The sequence below is a fragment of the Ambystoma mexicanum genome, chromosome 8, assembly GCF_040938575.1.
Source record: "Ambystoma mexicanum isolate Mex_15411 chromosome 8, UKY_AmexF1_1, whole genome shotgun sequence".
Classification (NCBI taxonomy): Eukaryota; Metazoa; Chordata; class Amphibia; order Caudata; family Ambystomatidae; genus Ambystoma; species Ambystoma mexicanum.
In genome coordinates this window covers 1379797931-1379820434 of record NC_090929.1, presented here as the reverse complement: position 1 = coordinate 1379820434, position 22504 = coordinate 1379797931, and the positions used below count along the sequence as shown (strand labels likewise).

The window sequence follows — 22504 nt, the reverse complement described above, 5'->3', positions numbered from 1 at the left end:
TCTTCTGGAAGGCAGGAACTCTTTTCTTACCAGGAACTCTTTTCTTACTTAGGCGTGGCTGTGGAAGGAGACACCTAAGCACTACAGGAGGCTATTTAAACCACACCCGGTGGATGAATCTTGCTTTGCGTTATTCTGCAACCTCTGCAGCAGAACGCTCATCGTGTCTTCTGCATCCGGTCCTGGGCCTAAGGAAAAAGGCTTACAATCCTGAATCCAGTCTTCAGCAACACCTATAAAGACAAGAAAGAACAGGTTAGCATTCCGGCATCTAAAAGGCAAAGGCTTACCATCCTGAATCCAGTCTTCAGCAACACCTATAAAGACAAGAAAGAACAGGTTAGCATTCCGGCATCTGAAAGGCAAAGGCTTACCTACTCTTCGTGCGCTCCGGAGGTCTTCACACTGCATTCCGGCATCTGAAAGACAAAAGTTTACCAACTCTTTGCACGCTCCGGAGGCCTTCGGCGCTGCATCCCGCATCTGAAAGACAAAACAAGGTGCGTTTAAAGACATTGGGGAACTTTAATACTCACGTGCCATTACTCCTTTCCACATCTAATCCAGTGGGTATTCCGGCACCCTGCAGCCGCTCCGAACTCGTACCTGCAAAATAAAAAGACAGTTAGAGCGCATAGTGAAGCAGGCAACAAGCGCTTACTTACGTGCTTCCAGGCGCTTCTATTCATCACTCGGGCTCCATCTTCAACTCACTTCAGCCCGTCATCCGCCATCACCGGAACCCTGCAAAACAAGAGACATCATTACTAAAGACTTTAAAGACATTTGAATGACTCGAAACTTACCGTTCGTGCAGTAAACGACGGACAGCAGTCCTCTGAAGTCAAGAGGCCTGCGCTACCTATCCAGTGAAGAAACTGGTTACAGCACCCTGCCCCGAGGCAGATGGAGAGCTCGGCATTCACTTACCTAAGACATCTTACTCTACACGTCAGGCATACAGTGCACAGAGGTCCAGCCCAAAGAGCCAACCGGGTGCTACACATCACCTTTGAAGATACGGTAGTCGCCCAGTCAAGACCGGCGCCTCTGCGAGAATCAGGTGAGCGTTACAGCATGGCATGCACAGTAAGTGGCTGAGCCCCATACCAACCTTCCCCCATGAACCACCACCCTCAGAAGAGCCAAGGCAGACAGAGAGTGGCCCTCTACCTGGCAAGGGAGGATGAACTGGCCAGATTCCGAGGGGCGCCCATCTATTACAACTGAATGGTGATCTGATATCTACCAGGTCCATCGGGTAGGCTCAACCCAGAGACAAACATGAGGCAAGGAGGGCCCCCCCATCCCCTGAAAGACATTGGCATCTATCTGAGACCAGGGAGCACTGGAACCCACAAGCCTCGTTGGATACGTTGCCCGGGGGTGATGGAGGGGACAGAAGGGGCTGGTACACACCAGGAAATCTGATAACGCTAAGGGCAGGCATGAGGCAAAGTGAGTGGGGCTACTAGACTCCTGATTGCCCTCCCTCTGTGGGCCCCAGCGGAGAATAATGGGGAGCCTATGAGCTGGAGCGATGTCCCAGTGCGGTTTCACTACCAAGGGGCTGAGGACATGGCAGAGGAAAAGGGAGAAGAGAGATCCACCTCCACCCCACCGGCACTTGAATCCATCAAGAGTGACATTCAGAGCATTCTGGAGGAGATCAGAGGGATGAGGACAGATATGGGGGCGAGACTCGCGGACCTCTCGGCCAAAGTGGGTACCCTTGAGGACAGAATGAACGGAGTGGAGGCCAATCAAACCTCAATGAGACTTTTAGAGATGCAACTGGAGGCACACTTCTTGGAGATGGAGAAGTGTGAAGAGGAACTGCGCCTCAAAGTGGATGATATTGAGAACCGCGAGAGGCGGAACTACCTCCGGTCTTTGGACTGCAAAAGACGGAAGGCGAAACACCGGCGGGCCTGGAACATAAGATACAGGAAGTGATAGGGATGGTCCTATGTTAAAGGGAAGGAGACACTGACACCATAGACATAGTGCACGGAGCTGTATGGGGAGCACATGGCCAACGTTCAGTCCTGGCATGTCTACATTACTATGGAGACAAGATGAAAATCCTTGAAAGAGCAAAACGTATGATGGAAGTGGAATATGGGTAATCAAAGGTGTCTGTTTTTCAAGATGTCTCAGCCCACACACTGCTGAGACGCAAAAAATGCAAGGCCCTCACCTGATGGCGCCAATAGAAGGGGATGATGTACTGATGGGGCTACCCCATTTGCACTGGTGTTTGAATGGGAAAGGGAACGGCATCACTTGTTGGTGGAGGAAGAGAAACAGCACGTCATGGATGACGTGGTGGGTTGCCGGGAGGACTCCACCTCAGAAATCAATGGACACGGACTGGATACCAAGCGGGGCCACCGGGGCCCAGATGCAGTATGGGGAAAGCGAAGAGCGAAGGGGACTCAGAAGTTCCAAAAGTTGAACACCCCCCCCCACATCGTAACGACAGCACTTCAGGGGGATAGCGAAAAACATCTTCATATCTCTGAAATTCCTTATTACCAGGATTCTATCCTGGTACTCTCATGGGGACTCCACTGGAGCTAGTGGGGTTGGTTAAGAGAGTGGGCATGGTAACTGTTTGAGTGGTTAGTTGTTTTGGTTACCGAAATGGAGTAGGGGGCTAGGGGTGCACAAAAGAGGCATACAGTTGTTCTAAGGCGTGACGCAGGTGTTGGATAAATTAGTTTTAATAGTTGAAGAAAGGATGGGTAGGCACACCCTCAGGGCCGTTGGGAGATAGAACGGCCAGAGGGGCTGCCCGGTATTGTGCTCAAGGCAGGGGATGCATCCCTGATGGTTCCACAAACTCGCCCAATGTGGCTAGGGCGCGAGGTCAAACGCCTCAAAACTAGGACAGGGAGTGGTGGGAAGGGGTGGTTGGGTGAGGGAACGGATAGCAGGGGTGGGTGAGGCAAGTAAAGAACCCTCAATTAGCAAAGCTCAAGTGCAACAAGGGACGGGTACGACAAAGGAACGCAAGGGGGATCCAACAAAAGGCAAAAAGAGGATATGGCTGAAGTTACAATGAGTACTTTGAACGTGAAAGGATTGAACTATCAAGACGTCCCTAACCAGTAACATGTTTCGTAAGCAGAAATTGACAATTCTTTTTCTACAAGAGACCCACTATAGGCATGGTGTGGAGTCAGCAATAAAGAGCAAGGAGTTTGGTAGGAGCTTCTGGGCCTCTCATAGGGACTCCCAGAAAGAAGGGTTAGGGATACTGCTGGGTAAATCCTTTCTATTAACGGGGATACAAGTTAAGATTGGTTTGGGGGGTGATTCCTTGGTGTAAAAGGGACTCTCGAGGGGACACAGATTACACTTGCCAACCGGTACACACCTAATGTGGACCAATTGGGGTTTTTGAGACAGGTATCTAAGATGATGGATGGCTGGGCGGAAGCGCAACAATATTCCTGTTCCTATTTCAGATGTTGTCCATAGGGATTCCAACATCATTCTTTGCCGAGGTGAAGGTGGCCATGCTGAGATTTCTTTGGGCGGGGGCCAGACATAGGGTAGCCTATAGGACACTAATCCTACTAAAGGAGGAAGGGGGAGTGGGATTTCCTGACCTGGCAATTTATCACAAGGCTGCCCAACACTGTGTCCTAGTGGACCACTTTGACCCACTCCCAAACAAGTAATGGGTGGCGATGGACAACAAAATACTGGCCCGGTCATGCTAGAGAAATGGCTATGGGTCCCCAGAGCCTGCATCCCGAAGAGAGTGCTCCATCATCTGATTTTGGTGGTTCTATGGTCCATATGGTGGGAGAACGGGGACAATAGATGGCTCACAACGTGGCCTTCACCCTTGAGTTGTATTTGGGCCCCCCGAGGGATGGGATAGAAGAGCTGTTGGCATTCCAGTCCTGGTACAAGGCTGGTTTAAGCAGGGCAGATGTGTGAGGGGCAAACTTTCATCTCCCTGAACAGGCTGGAGGAGGCTCTGGGACTTCACAATTTGTCACCTTTCCGCTTTTTACAACCGAAAGGAGTCATGATGGTGGGCCAGTGGGGGGGGGGGTGAATCTAAGGAGGGAGTTGACGAGCTTCCAGAGATTTGTGATCACACAGAGGGGATCCAGGGGGCTCATAGCTGGAAAGTGTAAGAGGATCCTCTTGGCAAACCTTAGGAACCCCCTCCCATAGCGAATCAAATGGGAACAGAATCTGGGTAGGGACATTGAGGACACTCTATGGGCACAAATGTGTAGGAGGGCTAACCAATCTATGACTTCACTCCATTATAGGCACCAGGCCCTAAAGCTGCTACATAGAAGGCACTACCACCCTGCAATGATTGTCCGAATGAGGGAGGGATACGACCCACACTGTTGGAAATGCCACCGGGAAAAGGGAGATTACATCCACATGTGGTGGGGCTGTTCGAAGGTCCAGACATATTGGAGAGAGGTCTTATTCTGGATAAAGGGGGTGGATGGGATTTAGAGGGACGTCTCGCCATGGCTTCTCCTGTTTGGGATAGTAGTGGAGGAAGAGTCAGAATCGGAACAGGGGCACATGTTCCAGATTATGATGGTCACCGCTAGATGCTGCTTGACCCAATTGTGGAAAAATGTGCGAATGCCGACCGAAAAAGAATGGGTCTCAAAGATCCAATCTATTTACGACATGGAATATCTCAACCATCTCTTAGATGAAGCTAAGTCTGACATTGAGGGCTTGTGGCTCCCTTTTTTAGAAAAATACGGACGATGAGGTGGACAAAGGAATGAGAGGGAGCTGTTGGGAGTAGGAGACCCGGCACTGCAGGGGCAGCTAATGCATCCTACACTCTACCAGTGGACACGCGTAATAAAATTAACTTAAGGGAGAGCTCTCCGACTCACGGTCAAGCTTGTCCTGGTGACACCTGGTTGGAAATGTGATGGCATCCTTTGTTTGAACTTGGAGGAGACAACTACACTTTGCTGCATGGAAGAGTTGGGGGGCTTAATGGCATGGGCGTAATTTTAGGGGGTGACGGGGGTGTTTGTCCCCCCAACTTTCATGGCACACTATTTTGTCCCCATTCATTTGAATGGGGCACCTTTTCTTCAGAGGTCATGTCCCCCCCAACATTTTCAGCAAAGTTTCTCCACTGCTTAATGGTAGGGGTTATATTTGAATGCACTATTGATGACATGTGTTGTTATTGACAAAATGGCAATAAAGTTTAATTTTGAAAAAAAGGGGATAGAGTCAATACGGGATGGAGTGAGCTTGTCTCTAAAGGCTAAAAAGAGAACTGCACTTAGCAAAATCTGAATCAACTGAGGTTAAAAGCACTGTCAATATGGACAATTTCATGGTCTTGCAACACATGACGAAGAGCTCGCAAACAAGTGCTATTTATTAGGCCTGAAGCTAAGATAGCTGTGTACCTACACTCCCTCGAATGTCCAGAGACAGCGCAGACTGGCAAAGTCAACCTTCAAACAGAAGACACTAGCATGAGGCCTACTGTTGAGAAAGGGTGGCATACTTGGGAAACAAGGGGAAAAATAACATATCTCCAACCACCTAGGTTTCGTTTCTATGTATGTGCGGCTAACAAGCCGAATGTCCAAGGTTGGATTTGGGTTGCCAACCAATTAGAATAGCCTGCCATGCACTTTTACATAAAATGTTGCAAAATATTATTCTGCTGCCACATTATCTGCTATAACGAGTACCCTATACCATGTGATTAGAAGTAGCTCAGGGTGTGTCTCACAGAACAGCAACCACCAATGAGGAACTAACATGCACACTTTCTATAAGTATACATGATCCCCTAATCCAATCCCACCCTTGAAAGGTTTTTGAAGTTTGCCACATAGGATAACGTCATAGATGACGCATCTAGCATTATAAAAGCTACACATAAATGACAAGACAGTGTGATCCTGCATGAGTCGAATTGATCAGTGTTTATCCACCCTGCTTTACTTGTTGAGACTAAAACAGTATTTTACCATCTCCTTTGAGTCTGTCCAGTTATTGGTTCCGAAGTATTTTTTATTGGTAATTCCATCTAACCCAACAAATGCTTCAAGGTGCTAGAGCACAAGATCATGTTGATTCACGAAACTTTCTGCCAGAGTAATTCCCTGTGCATGTGCACATAAGATGGTCATTCCTCTCATTGAATGCCCATATTGCGTATCTGGAAGCGGATCCCCCGTTACTTTGTAGAGTCAGGCAATATCTGATGCAATCTACTGATTCATGATTATTCCTGATGAGTTTTTTCTTGACCTGCTGCCCCACATCAGGGTTATTTGATTGTCCAAAAGGTGCTATTCTTTCTATGTAAGTAAACACAGCCTTCAGAACATCCAAGATGTGCGATACTCTTCCCTCTGGCGAGGAAGGAATCTGAGAAAAGGTGGAAGCACTATTTCTTGCGCTTGATACAAACTTGACAGAAAACTAGGGTCACACCTCAGAGCGTCTGGTAATACTGTGAAGAACAAAGATTTTTACAACACAGCCCAATGTCCCCTGGCCTGGAGGCCAATGCAATCTGAATTTGAGGCATTTATAAGCGCGCACAAGGACAAACAAAATTGCCATTAAAACAATATCTTGCGAGTCCACAGATTCAAATGAACAGCTATTAATGGTTCAAAGGAAAGGGATTTAATTAGCCAAAGAAGCAGTGACAGATCCGAGGCAGGAATGCCTCACTCTGCAATAGAGGGATATAATAAGAAACTTCGAAGGAGCCTTCTCACCAGCATCTTCCCTTGGGCTCTGTCCTATCTTGTGGGGAAACAGGGGTTTTTCGAAATCCCACCCAGACCAGAGAATAGAGACCACCAATCTTCCAGTGGACCTATCTTGTAGAAATTGCACAATGGCACGAATCCCACAGGAAGGAGGCTGAAAGTCCATTCTAACTCTCCAGGCTGAAAGGTTTCTCCAAGGATGCTTGTATGCTTTCAAGGAAGAAGGTCCTTCTCCAACTCTTGCAACCTCCTGGTCTACTTTAAACCTCCCACCACTCATTCTTCCCGCGTGTTATTGAAGATCCCTCCCCTGCATTGTGATCAGGGCTGGATTGGATGTCAGTAGCCAAACCCTACATATCACCCTTCCCACTAGCAACAATAACCACAGTCTCCTTGTCCCTGTGGGAGTTACCCGGAAGAAGTCTGCCCCATGTGAAGTCAGACAGGGAGAGACCGAACTTCGCAGTAAAGCTGACATCACTGCTGCACCACTACTCAAGGACAGGGATTGTGAGGGGCGCTGGGCCCAAGAGTGCAACAAAGCACACCCAGGTCACATAGAGTAGCAGGTCCTGCCCTACCTGTTCTCTCTAACATATTCAATTAAAAGTCAGTACCTCAATGACTCTCCTTTGAGCTGTTCTAGAAATGTTGCCTATTTCTATGACAACCACACCCACCTCTATTACCAGTGACCTCGCTTGAACCTGTAAACCTCTGGGATGCTGATGGTGACCAAATCCAATCCAGAAGGAGCTGAGCCTAAAATTCGAAAGGACATCTCAAGCAAACTGATATTTCTTCACGAAAATGTACTCAGCACGTAGTGTTATTTTCGGCAGACCTTAGAAATACCAGGACCCACAATTAAGAAATAGGACAACTCTCCCAACTAACGAGTCCAGGAATGCTCCAACCATTCCCTAGTAGATACTGGGACAGGAAGGGTAATTGGAGACATCCTCAGGGGACTAGAATCCTTCTCACATCTATGTTAGACTTACAGAAAAGCAATTAACACAGCCCACCATCTGTGAAATGTAAGAAGCGATCTTCAACTGGGATCTGCTAGTCAGGACTTCTTCTGCTGTTGGGGTGACAGGAATTTGGCTGGTGCCTGTCCTTTTCTTTTTTCTATGTTAGAATCTGGATTTAGAAGGCCTTCCTGACTTATACTGCTTCTTGTAGTCTGCCAATTTGGGTTTATACCTCGGTTTGGCCTCTTTACTTAATTCGTTGATGTGTTTATTGTTCATGAATACTTATGTACCTTTTCTTTTAATCTAGTGTATCACCAAACAGCTTGGCACCTTCAAATGGTATCTTCATCACTGGTGCTTTTTGTGACTCATCCATGTGCCAGTCCCTCACAACGATGTGGCTTTTTTCAGATACTGATGTACCCATTGTCCTTTCCATAGACTTGGTGCCATTGAATGCAAGATTTGAAGAAACTCTACTCTCTTCCACGTGGCAGATAGAATACTCACAATCTGTTGCTTTGCCTATGGCTTTATTCCTGGTCTGAAAACCTTTAAGGACTGCTTGTGCCATACATGATGCACATGTGTGTTTGACCTAAGCTTAAGGTGTGCCCCTGTGTAAACCTTTCTTCGGTCAGAGTCTATCTTTTTTATCACTGTGATCTTCAATGCCCACCTCATCCTTACCCAGTGATGACTGAATCGTAAGATTAAGCAGTGGATTTCAATATTTTCCAGCATCATCTCCTCCATTCCTTATAGTTTAGATCTTCAACATGAAGCATGGTATTGTTATGTTCCCTGGCTGAGTCCATTCTCTTAGGATTATTCACTTAATATCTGAAATGACAGGAACAACTCTCATTAAGCTATGCTTGAACTGCCTTATATTAGTATCCTCTTATGTCTTTGAAGGAACCTACCCCTTAAATCCAAAACTCTTGGCCACTTTCTCCATTCCATCTACTAATGCCTCATAATCCAGAAACTTTTCCTCAGAGTCTTTAAGGGAGTTGAGTGGTGAAGGGGCAGCCACCCCACTTGGGGCCCTCTTCTAGTCTTAGTATGCCATCTGCCTCCTGCTGGAACGCTGCAGGGTGCTGCTAGTTAATGCACACAGGACTAGTCAGCGCATGGGCAGGCGCAGAGCTCACATCCTGCCGGTGCTTGGTGGAGAATCCATACTGCATGCTGCCGCAGCTGGACCAGAGAGAGCTCCTTTTCTTCATGTACTTGTAACTTTAAAAGCACAAAAACGTTGCATATGTTATAATGTGTGTGTGCAGCGTATGAGTGAATCTGTGTGTGACTGCATAATTGATTATGTAACTGACTGTGCATGTGCGTGTGTGTGGGGGTGGGGAGTGCTATACGGCCACGTGGTTGGCAGGGGCGGGGAGCTGCGTAATAATTTGCAGTTTTGAATGTTTGACAACCAGACTGATTAACCGTGGCAATACTTGCATATATTGTGGGTGCACTATAAAAACGATTGTGGGCACATGCATAATGTACTGTTGGTAATCTGACGTCTATTGGATATTTTCATGTTACCCTAGACAACCAATTGTGAACTGTATGTTCTTTGGCCCTTTGTTTTCTAAAACATTGTGAAATTAAATGCACTATTTCTACCTATTATTTTAAAATTATTTTAAAATTGTTAATGGAGGCGAACTCCCCCAAACGTTCATTTATCACCTAGGGGTGCCTTGCTAAGCTCCCTCGCGGGGGTATTTCAGAAGACATCATAAACCCCCTCAGCCACTGTTTAAGGAGATTTCTCTTACCATATGTCTTTCTTTACTAATTCCAACACCCTCTTTGAATTGTAGGATTTCCTGTGATTCCTCATTCTCCTTTTCTTCTTGGCAGGAGATGAAGTGTCAGGTGTGCCAACCTACTACATTCCAGTGCACGGTTTGTTTGCTTGTGCTTTCCCTGACCACCCAACTGAGTGCTTTGTAGGGATACACTGTAGCACTGAATTCCTCACTTTCCCTCCATGGAGTTCATCTGCATGCTCATTTTTTTTTATTTTTTTATTTTTTTTTTTTTTTTAAATTTTTATTTTAATTTTCAAAATTACAATAAGATGAGCAAAAACATATTAAATGATTACAACAAAAACACATATACTCTAACCTACACACTTAACTATATACAAACCCCCAGAGTCAAATCAGATCTAAAATCAGGCCTAATACAATAAAAGAAATTTACCCCATATCTTATTGAACAATGCACTCTTTTTCTCCCTCAGGTACAGAACCCTTTCGATATCAGCCAAAATATGCATCTCAGCAATCCACATTTCAATTGTAACAGGAGTAGATGTTTTCCAGTTTCTCAATATCAATTTCTTTCCCACCATTGCTCCCCGAAAGATCCACTTTCTCTGGGAGGTACTCAAGTCTTCCAGCACATCAGTGCTGCCCAGCACAATAGTCTTGAAATCCAAGTGGATTCTCTCTTCGAGAACTCTCTCACAAATCTGATCAAATTCGAACCATATACCCCTCACTCTTGGACATTCCCACAACATATGTTCAAAGGTGCCCCTCTCCTGAACACATGCCCAACAGTCAGAGTTATCACTCATTCCTCTTTCCATCAAACGCTCCGGTGTCCAATAAGTTCTATGTAGAATCTTAATCTGCCGCGATCTTTCAACCAAACTCAAAGAACACAAGAATGGTTCCTTGCTGGGGTTCAGTGGATTGGGGACCTTTTCAATGGTATGACCTGGTTGACTGCCAGAGAAGTCAAGTTGAAGTTTGATATCCCTACCTTTTGTATGGCGGACTATCGGAAGATCCGGAGAGCAGTAGGTGACGTGAATATAGAGAAGGGAGTCAATTTGGATTTGCTTGGCTGGATACCTGGGGTGAGTGGGTGTGGCTTGGTCAGCTATGTTTATAAACAAATTGTGTCCAACTACAAGATAAATGATGCTGTGAGACTGGATTGGAACCAAAGGATTGGTGAGGACATTGCGGAAGAGCATTGGTCTCGAATCTGTGAGAACATCTGCATGCTCATTTGTATGGCTGGTCTTCCCAGTTCAACAAGGCCGGTGTCACCTGTTCTGACGCGCATGGTCTGCATGCTTTCAATATCATGTATGCCAGCGCATGAAATTAGGTGGTGCCAAAGTTGAGTTAAGAATCCAGGTCTACGGGTTCAAACAAAGGTCTGCGTCTTAGCTATTAAACTGTATTTTCTCAACTTTTTTGAATCAAACGTAATCTTCTGTTTTTTGTGTTCATATGTTATTATAAATCTATACGTGTACAGCGTTTGTTGTGTTTTTCTTAGGTTCTCAGTAGGAACAAATTTACCAACATAATATGACCCCCTGTAACAAAATATTTTCACTCAGTGTTGGGATTACCTACAGTCCAATAATGAGTTTAAGGTGCACAATGTTCTAGAACTTTCTATGTTGACACCACATCTCTGATATACCGCCCCTTTGACATTTTTAGATTTTACAACTATGAGATCACAGGCGCAATTGATATAGAGCATCTGATTTTAATTGAAATGATGTGATTGCAGTCATTAGCGGTGAAAGGATTTCTACTGCCTAATTATTATCTTATTATTGTTTTTAGGGTACTTATTGACCACAGATGCCACTCCAAGAAGCAACTGAGCACTCTACAAATCATAGGCGAAGTGCCAATTGTCATCCCTGCCGCCAATGAAATGGGATCAGATTTGATGATTTTACGTTCAAAATGGCACCTGTGTTGCCCCTCTTCAAGTTGGGCACAGGGCATCTGACTAGAAGTGCCTTGCTATAGTGGCAGCACCAATCACAGTATGAGTATGTGTGTGGATAAATCAATTTGCCCCATGCTTACATGTCAGGTGATATCTCCGTCACAGTTTCGATGCAGCTTGTCTCGGATATCGTGAAGTTGTGAAAAAGGATCCACTCTGGAGGATTCCTGCTGCCGCAGTAACCCGAGAGAGGATGCAGCTGCGCCACTTGCCTATTCGTTAGCATTATGTAGTGCCCCAAACCGTCCACATCTCGGGCAATCTAAACAAAAATAAAATAAATAATTGCAAGGGAATGACATCTTAACAAACCTAATAAACATTTGCAAAGAACACTTTGTTAGATGGGAAATTTTCCATTACAGATGTATTATAATGACCAATAATTAAACCATGGTGCAGGAGACACACTTAAAGATAAGAACCTGCTAAAAACAGATACACAAGCACGCCAACACTCTGCATTTTAAATATTCTAAAATATACTGCCAAATTACTTTATATGATAGTCATTTAGTGGTGTGTACAGTGGTCATTGTGTGCTCTAGAATCGATCTCCCTAGCATGTGGGGACCTCTTACAATGCGATGGCCAATTCTGGGGAATCAGCCCATTAGTGTGCCATCTCTGGCCATTGTGATATTAGTGAAATAGACAGGGGGAGCTCTTTCCAAGGTTGTGCTGCAGGAGCATGGAACGCACTTTAGGGCAAGGGTTCGCCAAATGTCCTCCTTCCTGTTGTTCAGATGTACTATCGAAAATCCTGCTGTGTTTAATGTCCTTGGGTCTTTTCCCCTGCATCCCCAACCCCTCCTCTCGAAGACAGATAGGATCTAATTTTACTCCTAGAGTGCCGTAAATGAAATCTGAAAAAGCCATGTGTAAGGCTTTTACGCTTGTAATTTACAGAACTCCATATTTGCATTGATTTGGATGGCGGAGAGGAAGGGCAGAGTGTAAGTTACATTTCCGCATGGATTTTCTAGCGGGCGCCACTGCTTCCGATTGTTATGGAGTCATAGGACTCCATTGTAAGTAATTGGGACATAAACCCCTCATCATCTTTCTCATCCAAGTCCTCACCCATGTTACCCAGATGCGCAAGTGTCATGCTTAAAAACTAGCTGAAAGCACATAGATTTGTAATTCTTCATTAAGATTCGGAAATTATGTTAAAGAGTATAGAAAATAAGGATTCAGGTGCTTTCTGGTTGTTGATTAAAAAGACGGGCTTACAGGAAGCTCTGCAGGCAGTTTGGGTGGAACATTTCTCCTATTTGTATGGAAAGATATCGGACCCTGAAACTACATTGGTAAAGATGGATAATAGTAGATGGAGGTTGCTGTTTAAAGTTGAAGATATTATTATAATGATTAATAGCTGTAAAGCTTCCAGGGTGCCTAGGCCTAATGGCCTGGCAAATGCGACTTAAATCCTTTCTGATTTTGTGGGCCACCTTATTTTATTTATTCATTTATTTATTTATTTTAAACTTAATTTATATTAACATGTGTAAAGGAGCAAGACATTTAACATTACCTTTAGCATAGTACAACATGTTGCCATTCAATCTTGGCCCTCCACTCCCTCTCATACCCCCATTATAAACTTGAAAAAATGACATCCTCCATCACTTTTTCACCACCAGTTATACACTTCTACCCTTTCTCCCTTTATCCTTTCGTCCTGTTTGTCAATAAAACCTCGCCCCCTGCTCCCAATCCAAACCTGTCTCTATAAAATGGGTAACTGCTGCGGGTACCCTTTCTCCTATGGCTCGGGAGCTCCATTGTTGTCTCACTCCTGCTTTAATATTCCAGCTCCCTCTGAAGCTCGTCCTAACTCCACCACCAACTCACGTGTCTGCAGGACTCAATAGGTCCCCCTCTCCCAGCTCCCACCTATGTAGCAGCACACTCCAATCCTCATTAAATAAACCCAACCACCAGTCATTCACAACCGCCGTTAATTTCTCTATTACCATCATGTTATGCACTTTCTGCTCCCAGAGCTCCTTTGAAGGAAGGGTTACATTTTTCAACCATGGGCTGTGGCCAGCAGCCCCGCTCTAAGCATTGCTTCCCACATTCTGGGGAGCCTATATTCCTCTCTATCTTTAGCTGGGACCTCCAAAACCGCTTGCAGCGGGTTAATGCCTAACGGAACCCCCGTGGCTTCCTTCATCCTTCTCAGCACTTCTACCCAAAACACATGTACCTTGGGGCACCACCACCACACGTGAGCCAGAGATCCCAGTTGGCCGAATCCCCTAGGGCAAAGAGGAGAGGCTCCTGCAAACATCCTGGATAACCCCAAGGGATCCCTATGCCAACCCATCAACATTTTAAAGTTATGTTCCATCGTGGAGGTGAACAAATTACCATGGGAGGTTACTTTATAAATTCTCACCCACTCCTCCTACGAGATATCCTCTCCCACCAAGTCCACACAGTACTTCCGAAATGTTTGCCTCCCTCTTAGGCATGCCCTGTTCATAGCCGTGTATAGTTTAGAGAAAATACCCTTCCTCATGGATTATGAGTCAATAACCTTTTCAACAGTGGTAAACTCTCTTGCCACCAATCCTCCCCATTTTGGGTCGGTCAGTGTGCCCTTGACACAGATTTATTCAAACAATGAGACCGATTCCCTCCCCAGTAACTCCTGCACGGATTCCAGATCTAAAAAAAAAAACTTTAAATAATTGACCAGCCCTCTCAAGGCCCAAGTCAGACCAACTCTGTGAGAAAGGCAGCCCCTGACCGCAAAACCAAATGGGAGGCCCCACACAGAAGACAATGGGGAGGGCCATGATGAGAACTTCCGGTTAACCCCGCCATTGTGCCAGACAGGCCAGAACACCCCCATGGTGGGGTGAGTCCTCAGTAGCACAGGGGTGGATTTGAGCGGGACCAGAGATAGTGCGTCATCTTCAATGAGTGGGCCATCAAGTCCTCTAAATAGGTCCAGTAAGTCCTTATGCCGTCTCTCATGTGCTCAAGCATCATCTGCATTTGGGCCGCCTTGTAATATAATCGACCATGTCGATCGGGTGCGTTAATGTCACTATTTTCACCCTCAGTGTCTTGTTTCGCCAAATAAATCTACAAAGTTCTCCCATCAGTTCTGTGAAAAATCTCCCTGTGTCACCTCCTGTATAGAGCGGACGTGTATGCACGTGTAGAACGAACGTGTGTACATGTGTAGAGTGAACTTACGTGTGTACAGAACGGACGTGTGTGTGTTTAGAATGGATGTGTGCGTGTGTATAGAACGGACGTGTGCGTGTAGAGCGGACATGCAGGCGTAGAGCGCACATGGATGTGTGTCTGTAGATCGGACGTGTGTGTATGTATGTGTCTGGAGCAGACGTATGTATGTGTAGTACAGACGTGTGCATGTGTGGAGCAGACGTATGTGTGTATATAGAGCAGATGTATAAATGTAGGTGTAGAGCGGACATGGGTGTGTGTAAAGCGAACCGGAGTGTGTGTAAAGTGAACAGGAGTGTGTAGTGCGGACGTATGTATATGTAGAACGGATGTGTATGTGTAAGTAGCGCGGACGGGTGTGCGTGTGTAGAGCAGACATATCTGTATGTGTAGAGCAAACATGTGTATGTATAGAGCGGACATCTGTGCGTATACAGCGGACGTGTGAGTGTGTATAGAGCGGACGTGTATGTGTAGAACAGACGTGTGTGTGTGTAGAGCGGACGCGCGTATATGTGTTTGTGTATAGAGCTGACGTGGAACAGACATGCACGCGTGTGTGTGTAGAGCAGACGTGTGTGTGTGTATGTAGAGCAGGCACCTGTGTATAGATCAGAAGTATGTGTGCGCAGACCAGACGAAGTACCAGCTAGTAGAGCCGGTGATTCCTTTGTGCAGTTGAATGCATGATCGAACGAACGCATGAGCGACGAATTAGGAAGTATGTAGATATAATCCGATCTCATACGCATCATATCACATCACCACGCTTACTCTCTTCTTTTACACCATCACTCAACTAGAACACAGCGATACTATGACACCATTCGGTATAGCTGTTCTCATACCAACATCTTCCTCATACTACACATCACTCTAACTAAACACTGCTGGTTACACCCTCCAGCCGGCGTTCTCCTCAGGCCTAACGCAGCCTCAATCGATCTGGATAATCCGGCCAGAACGAACACATACTCCTCAACCCTCAACCACCACACCTAATGCTAAGAAGCTGCCTCCACATGAATGCTACACCTGCAGCACACATATACGGTGCGCACACGCATCTTTGACGCCTTTATACTCTCTCTACTGACTTGAACTTCGGTTCCCGAGGGCGTTCAACCTACCAGCGCCTTGAGACTATACCAATGGTACATAAGGCGCTATATAAATGCAAAGTAACATAACATAACATAACATATCTGCGAATAGATACAATAGATGTGGGAGAACATTCATCTTTATGGAGGTCATTCATCCATACCCAGAAAAGATTATGGGGTCCCACCTTTTAAGATCTATTTTCAGCTGCTCAAAAAAGGGATCATAGTTAATTTTCACCATCTCTTCCAGGTCCCCGGTCACTCGTATTCCTTGATATTTTATGCTTTTTTTGTTCAACGCTCATGCCAAGATATCTTCTCCTTGAGTCAAGTAGAGGGCTTAGCTTATGCATGGACATGATACATGATTTGTCTACATTAATTTTAAGGCCTGAAAGATGGCCATACACCGAGATTTGCTCCATTGATGCCGGGAGTGTATGTTGTACTTCAGTGAGGTATCCCAATATATCGTCTGCCAAGAGCGATAGCTTACATTCAATCTCTCCACCAGGTATTCCCCTAATTTGTCTGTTTTATCGAATTCCAATCGCCAATGGTTCCATCATTAGGGCATATAGTAGTGGAGAGAGAGTACACCCCTGCCTCATACCCCATGTCAACCTGATCACCGCTGAGAGCCCCACATTTATGCAAGCTCTAGCCCTGGGTCCATTGTAGAGTTCCGCTACCCACCTCAAGAAGTTCATACCAAACCCCATTTTCATCAGCACCTTCATCATAAAGGGCCATTCCACCCTGTCAAATGCTTTCTCTGAGTCTAGTGACACCAAACAGGCATCTAGGTTCCCTGTTTGGGCCCAGTGGATCAGATCCATAGTTTTTTGTATGTTGTCTGATCACTGCCTCCCCCTGACAAAGCCTACTTGATCGCCATGCGCCAACATTGGCAGTCCTGCCTCCAGGCTCATTCCCAGGATCTTCGCCAAGATCTTCACATCATTGTTTAGGAGGGAGATCGGTCTGTATGAGGAACATTTAGTGGGGTCTTTCCCTTCCTTTGGAATTGCTACTATTATTGCCAACAACATCGTGGCGGGAAAGTCCTCACCCACCAAACATGCGTTAAAAACTCTCACTAAGTAGAGGTCCAGCAAAGACCTGAAGAGGTTATAAAACTTCATTAGGAACCCGTCCCTCTCCTGGAGCTGTCCCAGACTTCATATTCTTTATAGCCTGCAGTACGTCCTCTACTGTTATAGGGCACTCGAGAGTTTCCACTGTTGCATGGGGAAGTCCCGGAAGGGGAGGTCCCTCTAAGAAACTGTCTATCTGTACCTCTTCTCCCTTCCATTCCGATGTATAGAGACTGCTATAGTATTAAGCTAATTCACTCTCAATGCCCTTTTGGTCATACACGAGAACCCCCTCCTCAGCCTCTATACCCCCAATCGTTCTCCGCTTCCTTTCCTCCCTCAGTCTCCACGCCAAGATCTTGTCCTTGTTATCCCCTTTTTTGTGGTATTTTTGCTTCCGAAACAGGTTTTTTTTTTCAGTGCCTTGAACCATAATGGCATTTAATTGCGTTTTGTGCTGCCAGAGTTTACTCACCTCTGTGGAGGACATATACCTGCCTTGGACCCCACCCCCTGTGGTAATAGTTGTGCCATCTTCTGGAAGAGATTACTTTCCTTCTCTCCCCTCTCTTTTTTCTTCTAGAACCCTATCCTTATCAATACTTCCTGTATTGTCACCTAAAAGCCCTCCCAAAGAGACTGAACCCCACTTCCCCGGTGTCATTAAAGCAAAGGTTCCTGTGTCACCTCCTTATTCTTCCACAGGAAATCGTTACATCTCCAGCTCCCCACAGGGGGTAGTGTCTTTCCCGACCCCACCACCACCCTTACCATATCATGATCGGACCATGTGATTGGGGTGACCTGGGACTCTAAGACCTTCACCTTCAAGATTGTGTCTACCAAAACCAGGTCTATGCCTGAAAAGGAATTGTGCACTGGTGAAAAGTAAGTGTATGGCCTGTCCCTTTCGAAGGGGGTGAAAGGGAGTCCACCAAGCCCAGCATCTCATTTGCACGTCTAAAACGGGTTGACTCTACCACACTTTCCTGTGCTGGCAGAACCTTTCCCATTCTCTTATGATGTTTCACTGGGTCTAACACCATATTGAAGTCTCCTCCAACCACTAGTTGACCCTCCACAAACAGAATGGGCCTCATTCCGAGTCCGGCGCTAATGGAAAAACGATGGCGGTAAAGTAATTCCGCCATCCTTTTCCGGTGTGGACTATTCCGACCCTTCACACCGTAATTACCGCCGCCGTAAAGTACGACGGCGTAAATAGCGGACCAGTGTCGCGCGCCCGACACACCAAGTCGGAAATAACGCTAAGGCGTAAACCAGTGCTGATCCCAAGTAAAGCGTACACGGTAAAAACGGCCTCCACAAGGGCGCAAAGTACCTTAACGCCATGGCGTAATTACCGGCATCGCAGAGAAGGTGTTAACAACCCTGAACAGTGCCAGAAAGAGGAACAGGTGCACCCAATCAGCACAGGTGGAGTCCATAGAGTCAGGCACAGCACAAAAGGAGCACACCCACACACCACACCCCCTCCCACACCAAGATGATACCAATTCTCGCAGCATTCATGGAGCTGGAGGCCCTGCTTGCAAGGCAGCAACGACGACAACATCAACAACAGCAACCACAGCCCCCAGCACAGAGGATACACAGGAGGAGAAGGAGGCAGAGACAGGCCCAGCATGCCCTACCGGTGCAGCCACCATTACCACGCCGTCAGCCCCCAATTCCACGCATCAGACCCACCCCCTTCAACCTCACACCAGAGCAGATACACACCCTGTACCGGCTTGACCGGGACACGATAACCACCATAGTGGCCCTGATACATAACGACATAGTGAGCCTAAAAGAAATCAGCACTGCCATCCCCCCTCTACTAAAGGTAGTGTCTGTGCTCCACTTCCTTGCCACAGGGACCTACCAGCATACAGTGGGGCACATGCATGGCATTTCACAGCCCATATTTTCCCGGATACTCAACCAAGTGCTCGATGCCCTCCTCAAGCACAGAAGGGACTACATATGCCTCCCCCGGACTCCCCAGGAGACATATGATACCAAAGCTGCCTTCCATGCACTTGCAGGCATGCCAAATTGCATAGGTGCCATCGACTGCACCCACGTAGAATTGGTGGTTCCCCATGCCATGGAGGTGCCGTATCGCAACCGCAAGCAATATCACTCCATCAACGTCCAGATGGTGTGTAATGCCAGTAAAGCCATCACACAATGCAATGCCCGATACCCCGGATCAACTCATGACTCCTTGGTCCTGCGGAACTCTACACTACCACGCTACATGGAGCGACATGCTGAACGACGTACCTGGCTGCTTGGTGAGTAACCGGAATGGGCCATGGCAGTCCATTGGGGCTGTGAGTAGGCTGTCAGCATACTCCACCCGGGTGGTAAAGGGTGGGGTAGAGAGATGCATAAGGGTGGGACAGTCAACACCATTGTACGATGTAATGGGATGACTGTATCCTGGGACATGTGTGCATGGCCAGTGAACACCTGCTGCAATGTCAGATTAGCCCAATTCCCCACCATGATTGCACGAACACTTACCTTCATTCCACTCTCATGCAGGTGATGCTGGCTACCCATTGAAGCCGTGGCTCATGACCCCGGTCCGCAACCACAAAACAGGCACCACGAGGACTACAATAGATCTCATACCCGTACACGGGTGGTGATAGAGCAGACCTTCGGCCTTTTGAAGGCACGATTTCGTTGCCTCAGCCGGTCAGGTGGGGCCCTCATCTACAGCCACGAGAAGGTGTCCAAGATCACCATGGCATGTGCAATGCTGCACAACATGTGCATCCATCGGAACGTGCCACTGCCCCCTGACGTGGGTCTGCTACCACCAGAGGAGGAGGAGGAGGAGGAGGAGGAGGAGGAGGAGGAGGAGGAGGAGGAGGAAGGAATGAATGGCAGGACAGCATCACGGGGCCGATGCACAGGAATGACGTCACGTGCGACAAGCATTGATTGACCAATATTTCTGAGTCACAAGTCAGCTGAGGGGGTGAGGATGACAGGACATTGGGCACTGGGTGTGGGGATACATGTACTACATGCACTGTGAGACATTAAAAGACACATGCACAATGATCAATGTCCACTCTGTTTTCCAGGATACACCAAACTGTGTATTGTATAATCATGTGAAAACGTGTACAAATAATCCTCCACCCTCACCCCCCCCCCCAACTCCCACGCACACCCTCACCCCCCTCCCCCCCAACTCCCACGCACACCCTCACCCCCCTCACCCTCCCCCCACAACAGCCCCACAATCGTCCCATCAATACTACATAGGCCACATGTGTGTGGCTTCATAGTCAATGGGCACGCCCCGAGCATGAGGAATCATTTTCGCATTGTGCGTTGTGACCTGCGGACCGGGCTGGTCTGCGTGGAGGAGCACTGGGAGGGTGGTTCCTCCTGCTGGGGCTGAGGTCTGGGGGTTGCTGCCTCCAGGGCATCAGCAATCCTGCCGAGCACCTCACAGAGCCGGTTTGTTGATGTAGTGATGACCTCGCCCAGAGCCTGCAGGTCATTGTGATGCACCAACCCTGATTCCCGGTTGTCCCGGAGAAACTCCTCAATCATGGCCGTGAGGTTCTGGGAGTGCACAGCTTCTGCGGCCGATGTGGGGGATGTGGTTGGCAGGCTCGGTATTGGGCCTGCAGGCCTCTCACGTGTTTCGCCAGGGGAAGTGGGCTGATGTGAGACAGGTGTTACCCCTTCGCCTGTGAGACCTGGTCCATCACTCGACCCGGAGTCGCTGTGTGCAACCTGGCTGTATGATGGTGACTCAGGGCTGTAGACGTTGGTCTCCTCCACGTTGACCACGGAATGGGATGTGGGGCTGTCTGGCACACTAAGGAGGCACATGGCAGCATTCTCCCCTGACATGCTGGATTCCTCAGGGTGCAGCATGGGGCATGTTTCCGGCGGAACTGCAGCCATGTCCAGGTGCGCGGGTGGGGGTTGTGTACCCTCCATGGGGGTTGCTGGAGCAGGTGGTGTAGTATGGGCCTTATGTCTGCCAGCAGGTATGCGCTGTACCCTGCCCCTGTCCCGGGAGGTACTTGGCCGGGAGCCTTCCTGCTCCTCACTTTCATGACCGCTACCTGTGGGGGGCAAGAGAGAGACAGCATGATCAATGATCTGGGGGTCATCATGACTTCAAGCCTATGGTAACACATTGGGAGAGCAGCGTCTTGGTGATATTTTGGTTGGTGAGTGAACTTGGCTTGGATGGTAAAAGCATACTGTTGGCGGGGTCAATCATGTTGGCGGAGTACTGTGGTGAGTGACATTGACCAGCTTTCTGTGTGGAATGGCCAATATGGGTGTCAGCCTTGCACCTGACATCATCCTGGGTCCCACTTGTTACGACATGGTTGCAGGGGGGGGGGGGGGCTACGAAGCACACATGATGTGACTCTTTGGCCGGCCCTTTGCGGTGAATTACATTAGGGATGCATGTACTGTTTGGACTCATGACACTCACCTGCATCAGCGGATGAGGGATCACCGCAATCCATTTCGCCCACACCTTCGATGGCTTCTGTGCCCATCATCTCCGCACATGTTTCCTCCCAGGGCATCATTTTAATGGGTGAGCCTGGGCCTCCTCCTGTCTCCAGGGCCTGCTGACGGTTTGCTGACATGATGGCCCGCACCCTGAGACGGAGGTCATCCCAGCGTTTGCGGCAATGCGTTGTGCTGCGGGGGGTGTTCCCAACGGCGCTCACCCTCTGTGCGACCAACTCCCATATCTCCTTCTTTCTGAGGATGGTGGGCCTACGCATGTCGCTGCAGAATACGATATCTGCATGTTCATGCAGAGTGTCGACCAGGACCTGTAACTCATCCTGGGTGAATTTTTCTTTTCGGATGCGCGCAGCGCCCTTTTTCAGAACTTTAGGCATGATGATCTTCTCTGTTGTATATTTGGTCGATCTGAGTCCTGTATGGAGTACTGTATGTCCTGTATGGAGAGGATTGCAATGGATTGTGATTTTAAATATGGCCGCCGTGATGCTTCCCGTTCCTGTGCGATGACGTTATTTCCGTTTCCGGTATTTAACGGTGGCCGTAATTTACGGTTAGCGTAAATTACGGTCTCCGCTAATTACGGATTCCATCGAAGGCGATGGTGTTAAATGCGTCTAGGTTTATGGCGGTAAGGGGTTTGACGGGACCTTTTGCGCTATGCCGCAAGGGAGTTTACCGCCATGGCGGAATACTCGTGCACGCGAAGTCGGAATATGGTGGAAATAGCGCCTTCCGACCACATCGTACATGGTATTTACGCCATGGCGGTAATTACTGTTACTTACCGCCGGACTCGGAATGAGGCCCAATGTCTATCTCTCACATTGTACCAAAATTCGGATTGACCCGTATTGGGGGCATAGATGGAGCCCAGAGTGAATCGGGCACTGTGTAGTTGTCCCTTAACAAATACATACCAGCCATTAGGATCTGCCAGGAATGTGTTCGCCAGAAAGCCCAAGCGGGTTGAAACCAGAACCGCCACCTCCCTTTATTTTGTGAAGGATTCCAAT

The 22504-nt window shown here is 47.5% G+C and overlaps 1 protein-coding gene across 1 annotated transcript in view; it reads right to left on the bottom strand.

Moving 5' to 3' along the window:
- Positions 1-22504, bottom strand: part of DHX32 (DEAH-box helicase 32 (putative)) — an 864748-nt gene that overhangs the window by 110078 nt on the left and 732166 nt on the right. Inside the window, exon 10 of the mRNA XM_069611492.1 lies at positions 11617-11798. Coding sequence (XP_069467593.1) covers positions 11617-11798 — 182 coding nt within the window. The remainder of the gene's footprint in view (positions 1-11616; positions 11799-22504) is intronic.